We start from the raw sequence: 10275 nt of genomic DNA on the forward strand, positions 1-10275 counted from the left end.
CTCAATAGTCTCAAGGCATTCCGACAGCTCGTCATCCTCAGCCTCTAACTCAAGAATAGCCTTTAGCAGTTCTGGTTTTCTGAGTTTGTCCGAGACATCCAGACCCAACTCTCTTGCAAGCTCTAACAATTTCGGTTTGCGCAACGACTTCAAATCCATGGCTGCTCTGAATGCTGCTTTCTCTACTGCTTACTATTGTCTTGCCGCAAACTAACCCGGCAGCAACGACAACCACAATTACCAGCTCTGTTTCTGACACTAACAAAAAGCCTGGCAAAGCTCAGAAGAAGAAAGTCCCGCACTCACCAAACCTCGCAGGCAGGAATTCCGCGCAGTCGTTCCGCTGCAGGCAACCAGTCGTCACACAGGGCTCGTTGCACTGCTCCCGGATCGTCGTTGAGCTGCTCAGCATACAGTCAACTGCATCTCTTCGCTGCTGGCCTCCGTTGTCGCGATCTCACCGCTGGCAGACAGTTGTTTGAAGTCGGAGGCGATCTCACCGCTGCCAACCAGATGTTTTGGATCGCACCACTGGTACGATCTGTTGGGAACTCGGCGCTGACGCCCGTGGTTGTACCTGGGTCGCAAGCCCCAAGGGTAGCGTTGGCCTGGCGGCCTGGGGTACAACTGGAAGCATCCGAAGGTCCCGGCAAAGCATGAGTCGACTGGTAACAACAAAACAACTTGTTTATTTTAACATCGCAAAGAGTTGGCGGTCAGGTTGACCGAAGTAGAGAGACGGGAGAGCACTTTACTCAACAGAAGAAATCGGAGCCCTCCTTTTGGCGTCCGGGGGCAGCTGTTTTTATACTCTCGCAGTTGAGGGCAAGAAGGAACCCCTCAAAAGACGAGCACGTGAATGTACAATGGGCTAATGGTGACGCACACTGTCGAAGCGCTGCCGTAGCACCATGTCGAGCACGATCTCGTAGCACCCTGTCGTAGCGCTGCCGTAGCACCATGTCGAGCACGATCTCGTAGCACCCTGTTGTAGCGCTGCCGGTCGGGCACAATGACTGTAATGAGAGGATGATCCCTATGCGGTCGCATCGCCGCAGTCGCGCCTGGAAACACCTGGCGGGGAGCGTTGCGGCGACGACGATCGGCCAAAATGTCTGCCGCCCCGCCGCAGTCGCGCCGGCAAAACCACGTGTCGCAGGCGAAACGCAACACCACCAAAAGCGGCACAACGCCTGCCTGTATTTTAAGCAATGTGCACAAAAACGCAACCTAGAGGTGAGCAAGAGAAAAATTAACTGGCCGAAGCATTGCTTAAAAGCTCTCTGTGATAGTTTTCATACTTGTAGACCTGTCGGAATGCCGGTCAGAGTCGTACTGCTGCTCCTGGTATCTGTTAATGGGGAATGTTGCCTATCCGAAAGAGCGAAAACATTTTTTTTTCTCCATTTTGCTCTTTCCAATTCGCAGCCACCGCTTGATGCGTGTTTTCTGATTTTTTTTCTTCATCTCTGTATGCAAGCACACGCCGCCAGTGGGTTGCGTTACAAAATAAGCTAATGGTTAAAAAAAAAGGAACCCAGCAGTCATGCCCTCTACTATAATTTCAAGCTAATGATTTGGTGAGCACAAAGCGTAGTTAGAGCGAGAATCCACACAGCGACGTTATGCCGACAGTGCGTGCGGTTCTCCGCCGCAGGAACACCGCATGCCAGGAAACGCGCAGTCCCAATGATGACCCGTCTCGGCTGCCGTGTGAAACGCTATCCGCTTTGAAGCGGCGGCGTCAAGCTGTGTTTTCCATGCTGACGTGCAGCCCGGAGAGCCTCTTACGGCTGAACGTTCAAGCAAGGTTTTTCCCTCATGCCCTGGTAACCTAGAGTGATATCCGGCTGCTCATCTTTCTGTGCACGTCTGCACAAAGGTTCTGTGTGACGTACACGGGAGACAGGGAAGGCGTTCATAATTCCGACTGTCGTTTGCCACGAGTCATTTTACCGATACAGACAGTTGTTTTTAAACTATTTGTTTTTATGTGCGAAAAGCACTTTCTGATTATGAGGCACGCCGTAGTCGAGGACTTCGCGAATTTCGACCACCTGGGGTTGTTTAACGTGCACATAATAAATGTAAGTACACGGGTGTTTTCGCATTTCGCCTCCATCGAAATGCGGCCGCTGTGGCAGGGGGTTCGACCCCGCGACCTCGTGCTCAGCAGCCCAACACCATAACCACTGAGCAAACACGGCGGGTAACAGTTATTTTCATTTCCTTCATAATGTCTCGGCTATTGAACAGTCAGCGAGCTGACGAGACAATTAGCACTTTAACATTGATGTCTTTTTTTTCAATAATTTAATAGGATGAAGTCAGCCAACGCACCCTGACGTGACCTTTTGAAATTCTCTGAATTCCGCTGCGATTTCTGCGGCCACAGTTGTCGCGTTCATCGTTGCAGTAACTCGTCCTGTCCCGCAATATGCCGAGCGCAGCTGTGATGCTCCGATGGGGGGGGGGGGGGGGGGGGAGGGTGCGATGTGCAAAAAAGATGCCCCTGCCCTGTGCATCGGGGGTGCGTTAAAAGTCTCATTGAGGTTTGAGGTCAAAATTAATCTGCAGGCCCCCACTACGGCGTGTCTCATAATGAAATCGTGGTTTTGGCACGTAAAAGCCCAGAATTCAGTTCACTTCAGTTATGAGGCTTCTGGTCGGCAGCACTGTCAGAAAGGGAGCTGACGACCGAAATCCTGGGGCAAATTTCCCAGATGTTTTGTTCGTAATTGCTGTTTGCCGTAGGTCAACACCACGATTGGCTGGCATCGGTTCTTACGAACAATTTCAGCGTATGAAAGTTTTTGCGAATATGGGTAATGAAGGTAAGAAATAAAGACAGAAGCACCTAGTGCCGCCATATATGACTGCTTAAGGTACATAATTTGTTGAGACCACCACGCCAAGTGTGGTGTCATAGACTTCACTATTGAAGAACACTACCAAAAATGTGACCCGGCAGAGAGTACAACACGAAACGAAGTGACTTCTGAGACTTGTGGGACAAAGTTGCATTAAATAGAATATTCACGCTGTGTTTCTGAATTTAGGTGGGTAGCAGAGACCGTATTGCAATTTTTTCGTCATATGACTGCAGGTGTAGTTTGTGAGGACTGTGCAGACCATTGGGACGCACAGCACAGAATACGATTTGCCGGGGTGGGCTATTTTTATTATTACTGTAAAGACCGTGTAGCAAGCGCTGAAGTTAGGCGACGTCGTCTACTTGTCGTTCCTTGGCCATACAGAAGATAACACATGCCGACGCCCTCATGAAGCTGCAAAGAAATTATAATCTTAATCTACATAGATTCGGCGCACATCTGCGCACAGTTCAGAGAAATTTGAAACGAGCGCACTGAGCAGCGCAAGACGTATATCGTTTGCAGGAAAACTAAGAAAGGAGTCACGTAAAGTTAGAAGTATTAGGACAGCTGTCTAGTTGTGGAACATATGGCCCACTCTCCGCCTTAATCCCATTTGTTAGCCTTAATAAACAGGATCGTCTCGGCGTACACGCCTTCTTTAGAAAAAAATTGCTATTAAAGTGTGCTTACTTCGACGTTCCCATGGCAGAGTCTGTTGGACAATAATGACGTGGCGAGTTCAGACTAGCGACATCGCTACATCGCTACTCCTGATTCGTACGAGCCGAGATCGAGCACCGAAACCTTGTAGTTGTGTCCGGCTAATGCACTGAATGATACACGGGAACGGGGCTACAAACATGCGCTAGGTAAAACCACTGCATCTTGCTACCTGCTTGCTACCTGCTATGTCAGTTCCGGTATCTATACATTGCCCAGCCATAGAAAGATATGGGAAATGTGCTACATATGAAACCGCTGCCTATGGTATATTTTATATAGAGTCGCTGAAGGCCGCGTTGCAGTTTCATCGCAATTCATGCTTCGAGCTGTGGCACATTCTTGGTTTGAGAAGTGCCCCCTGCGCGTGGCGAACAAGGAAGATTCGCTTCCTTCCTCACAGTGCAGGTCCGAAGTAGGCTCTGTGAAGACTTTCAAGGCGCATATTTCTGCGCGGTGTCCGTGTTTTCACGATGGGTGTCGTCTCACATTTCACCCTGCACTTGGTATACCATGCCAGGCCATCGGGTATACGCTAATATAACTCCGGTTGCCCGTAACAAGCCACATCTCACCCTCTCTTGCCCAACCGTATTTTATGGTGTTGATCACTGTGACGCTCGTCCTGATTGATCGGGCACTGTTGTCAGGGCGGAGCTGCTACCAACCAATGGTTAACTGAGCTTTAGACAGCGTTGTGGTGAGCCAAGCTTTCACGACAGTTTGGTTGTGCTCTCGGATTTGGAGAACAAAACAGAAGACGCTTTCACGAAGCTCTGCGAAAAAGCAATAGCTGGTTATTACTCGTAAGCATTGCATGCAAGGGATCGCATGAGACGAGACTGCGTGTTTAAACGAATGAAGACCCCCAGTGTACACGATGTATTCGACAAATGATACAGTCAAGCGATGACCCGGCAAGCCACCAAAGCATACTCAGCACGAAAGCATTGTCAATGGAATCCGGAAAGGCTGCACCCTAATTAGAGAACGTAGCCAACACCAATTTCAATTAGGGATTTGAAAAAAAAACAAATATTTACGTTCCTATTTGATAAATATTACACGGTGTGCTTAAGGAAGACCTGATTTCATGAAAAATCCCTTCCTTTCTATAGATAAGTGGAGGTCTATAGATAAGTGATGAAACAGCCTGGACTAATTAATCTCTGTGATGAGCAGCACCCGTCAATAAAGAAGGTACCCTTGCATCCTGTCTTTAACGGTCTAATTTTGTGTGTTACAACATCGCTACCATGCGGAACCGCATGATTTGCTTGAAGTACTATTTGCGCGGAAAGCCCTACAGAGGCAGTGCGAAGTAGCTGGAGAAACTTTGAGAGCGTGTTTTGTGGCACATTTAGACTATAGGTTAAAACAAGCACTCTGTTCTCTCAGAATAGGGATATTGATGCATTGCAAAGAGAGAGAAAGAGGCAAAACTTGCCGCTTTCTTTTTAAGAACCATGGAAAATACGGCGCTGTTCCGACAAAACATATTGACTGCACCTTTGTGGAAACCAGCCAATATACAATCACTTCTTTCACATTCCAGAGAATACGTAAGATAAACAACCCATCCACTTTAAGGATGTGACTACCAAATTCTAGCAGCTTTGTTTGGGATCATAATTGCAGTGGAAAGAAATGGAAGAAGCTGGCGAAATCGGCAGAGACCACGACACGTCATCGATGAGGTGCTAACCACAACATGTGCCCCACTCACAGAGCATGCATTAACATTTAGCCAATTCTGCAACACTTCTCCCAGCTTCTTATATATATATATATATATATATATATATATATATATATATATATATATATATATATATATATATATATATATATATATATATATATATATATATATATATATATATATATATATATTATATATATATATATATATATATATATATATATATATATATATATATTCAAAAACACCATTTCCTTGGAAGAGCAATCAAATAGCCATATGCTGAAACAGAAAAGGCATAAATTCAGCTGCACATGGCGGTGGTACACTGCGATTGCGGCAATGAATCTTTCCATCAAACTGAAGTAGTCCGTGCTCATGTGCCTTCTTAGAAATGCGTGTTTTCAAATCTTTACTGACGCCGTACTTCGGCTCTTTGGATGCGCGGTGGAATACAAAACATCTGCATTATGCGGCCGCCGTGCAAATGGCGGAATCAACTGTCCTCCGACATCGAGCGTTTTCTCAAGGCCGTCCCCCACTCTCTTTCGCTCGCCATCAGTCACAAGCCTATACCCAAGCTCTCTTTCGTTGCCACTGACGGAGATAAAAACGAAACGCGGACAAAGATAGAAGCAATCGCGTAAACTTGAGGCGGCGGGCGTTGAGCGTTGTGTCTCGCGAGCGGTGCAATCCAAGATCTTCGTTAGTGGTCGCGACACGCAAGAAAAACAAATACGCCCGGCAAAAAAAAAAGAACATGGAGGTCACCACGCGTCAGTTTAAAAAGAGGAGTCTCCGCAGCCAACGGCCAGGCATTTGCAAAAACTCTCCCGATGCTCGCCAAATTTGTCCTCCTCGCGTCGGTTCTCGCCGTGGCCCACTGCGAGACCGACGACAACACGCTGCTCGCCAGGGCCCACAACCAGTTTGGCGTGAACCTGCTGAAGTACCTCGCAGCCCAGCAGCCCTCGTCAAATGTATTCTTCTCGCCGACCAGCATTTCCGCCGCGTTCGGTATGGCCTACGTCGGCGCCAGGGGAAACTCGGAGGCCGAGCTGCATTCGGTGTTCGGCCACACCGCTCTCGGTCTTACCGGCCGAGACAGAGTGCTCGCAGCGTACAAGAACCTCTTGGAACTGTCGACCTCACCCAACGTCACTCTGGATGTCGCCAACATGGTCCTAGCGCAGGTGGGATTTCCCATATCGGAAAGCTACAAACAGCAGCTGCGCGAAATCTTTGATGCGGATGTGAGGTCTGCCGACTTCCACGGGGACGGTCCGAGGGTAGCGGCAGAAGTTAATGCGTGGGTGCGCGGAAAGACCAGGGGCAAGATCTCCGGTATCCTGCCAGAGGGTGAGCCGCTGGACATCGTGCTCTTCATCCTGAACGCCGTCTACTTCAAGGGCACCTGGGCGACCACATTCAACACCCGTGAGACGGTGGACAAGCCTTTTTTTAACCTTGGAACCAACGAAGTGAGCAAACCGGCGATGCACCTCAGGACGCGTCTTCCGCACACAAGAGTAGATGCCTATCACGCCTCTGCCGTGGAGATACCATACCAAGGAGACAGGTTCAGCATGGTGGTCCTGCTTCCGGACAACCCAACTGGACTCGCGGCAGTCAGGGATGGCATGTCGCTCGACATGCTCGAAGACGTCGGCAGCAAGCTAATCTTTAGGGAGGTCAAGCTCCAGCTGCCCAAGTTTGAAATAAACCTTCGTTACAGCTTGGTGCCAGCGATGAAGGCCCTTGGTTTGAGCTCTGTCTTCGGCGGATCGGCCAACTTCAGCGGTATCAGCGAAAGTGTCCTAGTGAGGATATCAGATGCTGTGCACAAGGCGGCCGTCGAGGTGAACGAGGAAGGAACCATTGCGACCGCAGTGACTGGACTCTCGTTCGTGCCCCTCTCGGGTCTCTACAGCCCACCGCCACCCATCGAGTTCATCGTGAACCGCCCCTTTCTCTACTACATCAGGGACAGGAACACCAACCGGGTTCTCTTCATCGGAGAGGTTCACACGCTCTGATACACCAAGGCTTTCCTTCGCGCTCCGGTACACCAGGACTTTCGAGTGATGGAAATGTGCCACTAATATTACAACGTAAATAAACGCAGCTTTCAAATAAAGTGCGCCCTTTTAGTACATTTCCTGTCTATTTTCCTTAGGGATTGTAGAGTGCCCATTCCTTGCTTTCTTATTTTCTTCTTTTTTTCCCTTATAAGTACGGAAATTAGTTGGAAACCGTATCAACGTGCGTAAAGCAATGACATAAGGCTCGACATCTCCCTTCTCGCATCCGTAGTTTCTTCTATTTTCGTTCGAAATTCCTAGCAGCCGTCAGCTTACGTAGCCGAGTGTTTTCAGGCTTGCAAAACGCTCTTTCTGAAGCGTTTGGAAGCCAGACACGATTAAGAACTAAAGGACGCGCGAAACATCACCAGCATGAAAGATATGGTGAATACCAACACATTGTAAGGTGTAGTGATAACCCTTATCTCTCCCTCTCTCCTTCTTTCTAAAAAATTATCTCCAACGACAACGCATAACCATATTGAAATATAGCGCAACGGGACTGCACAACAGAAAGGACGATGAACACATGTTCTCCCTCCTTTTTTTGTGGCATCCCGTTGCTCTATACTGCCTGATGATTCTCATGTCAAAATACCAACTAGACCAGCATTCAACCTTTAACAGTGTGGTTAACAGAGCTATAACAGTCACTGTTTGCCTACTGCACAATATCATTAGTCTTAACGCAGACGCATTCCACACACACACACACACACACACACACACACACACACACACACACACACACACACACACACACACACACAAGACCGAAAAACAAGCACACTCACGGTCCTTGGTGTATCTGTCAACTACTTTGTATATCACGCCATAAATTTCCTTTCATGTTCTCATTTGCACGCGCTCATGGCTTACTTAAAGTATGATGTTTTTAAATGTCATGGGACCAATCTTCCTGGAAAATTCTAGAATTGTCTCAGTGGCTGTTTTCTCGGCAAAGGGTAGAGTTGTTGCCTTTTTCCCACTTTGGTCTTTGTGACACTTCAACTATCTTCGCTTCCAACGTTGCCGATCACGTAACCGGACCTACGCTCGGTGAGTCTTTGTCTACGCCTAACAGACGATGTCGCCTATCTGTCAAAAGGCGGCTCGATTTATGGCCTCGATCATACAATGATTACACACGATCACACGGCAGACAACAGCCAGAAGGTTCGTATATTGGTTTGAAGTAAAAAAAAAGGGAAAAAAAACATAGCGGGGGGGGGGGGGGGGGTGCGTAACAGGGAAACGGAAGCCGCTGCGCTCTACTCTGCCTGAGTTGTGTGCACGGCGATGAAATCGAATCCCAGCAAAGTGGGGCTAATCGTTTTACATGCGTGAGGGTGGATCGATTGGTCCCAACATTGAACCGCTGTCTCATGCATAAGTGCTTTATGGTCAGGACATCCAGCATGCTCCTGTCAAGCATTTTCAAACGAAGTGATGCCATAAGACGTGCACTAATTTCAGCGATCACACTATCTTTACAGTGATAGTCGGTAAAGCTACTTCAGTGAGTTTTTGTAGCGTCTGTCGCGTATATCATCATTACGTTTTCTTGGCTGAGGAAGTAGCGAGAAAGCTCATATTTTCTTTAACTTATTCGATCCCGAGTCGTCTACGTGTGAGCCGTTGGGCAGTCCCTGAAATTGTCGCGACATCATCGTAGCCAAGCCGTAGTCGTCGTCCGTCGTCGACATGATGCCGTCGTCGTCGTTCTGCTCGATTTTTGGTTCTCCGCAGCTATGCATGGCCCAGTGAGTATAGGTGACTGGATTGGCATGAGGAGTGAGGGGTGGGGGGTGGTGGCGGGTGGAGGTCCGTGTTTCGATCCCCACCGCCGGGCACCTACCGGTCTACCCGACGGCGACAAGCAGGCCCTCGGCCAGGTAATCTGGCCTTGCGGGAGCGAGTTGCTTGAGAGAGGGTCTACGTTTTCCTCTTGACTAACCATGCAGCATACTTTAATTTCGTCCGTCCTTATTCCAACACAAAGGGACGTGTAAAGAAAAAAAGAGAATAACACGCCGACTCCTGAGACAGATCTAGAAGGTAGCGGAGGTATTTTCGAAGACACCTTTCATTAAACGGAACTACCTATAGCCTCGTATAAGAGGCGCACCTTCCCAATTCTGACTGGGTGCTGCCCTTACAGGGGACTGAACCGTTTGGTTGAAATGGTGCCGGCGCAGCCAGCGACTTGTTCACAGCCGGGATACCCGGATGTACCATTGTGTCAGAGGACAATGCGCATCTCTCGCTATATATTAGTGGCACGCGGAAGTGCGCAGCGCGCGAAATTTCGCCTCTGCGCGCGCGAGGAATTGGGGAACCGAACGAGATTGCATCTCCGATTGAAAAATCATTTTCATTCCACATTTTGAGCTGCCAAGTTGGGGGTGTGGCCCTGTCACGGGTGCCGCCCGTCCAAGAGTATATACAATTGTCTGTCCTGGTGTGTCTTCGTCTAAATGCGCGTTTTGAAATGTTTACTGGCGTCGTACTTAGGGTTCTTGCATGCGCGGTGGAATACAAAACATCTGAATTATGCCGCCACAATGCAAACGGCGTCATCAACTGTCGCCCGGCATAGAACGTTTTCTCAAGGCAGTCCCTCAGTTTTTATTTTCGTCGCCGTCAGCGACAAACCTATGCCCGAGCTCTATTGCGCGGCGGAGGAAATAAAATGCCGTGTGCCACTGACAGACAAAGACCGAAGCAATCGCATACCCTTGAGGTGGCGGGCGTCCAAAGTTGTGTCTCACGAGTGGTGCAATCCGAAATCGTCGGCGCCGCGAAAGACAGGAAGAACAAATACCAGGGGCAAAATAAATTGAGGTAGCCGCGCGTGAGTTTAAAAAGAAGAGTCTACGCAGACGACGGCCAGTAA

The 10275-nt window shown here is 48.7% G+C and overlaps 1 protein-coding gene across 1 annotated transcript; it reads left to right on the forward strand.

Moving 5' to 3' along the window:
- The first annotated feature begins 6100 nt into the window (after window positions 1-6100).
- Window positions 6101-7451, forward strand: LOC142579237 (iripin-8-like). Its single transcript, XM_075689235.1, has one exon. It carries the CDS (start codon window positions 6135-6137, stop codon window positions 7332-7334), a length of 1200 nt encoding a protein of 399 aa, XP_075545350.1. The 5' UTR covers window positions 6101-6134; the 3' UTR covers window positions 7335-7451.
- Window positions 7452-10275: the final 2824 nt, after the last annotated feature.

Source organism: Dermacentor variabilis, chromosome 4 (assembly GCF_050947875.1).
Source record: "Dermacentor variabilis isolate Ectoservices chromosome 4, ASM5094787v1, whole genome shotgun sequence".
NCBI lineage: Eukaryota > Metazoa > Arthropoda > Arachnida > Ixodida > Ixodidae > Dermacentor > Dermacentor variabilis.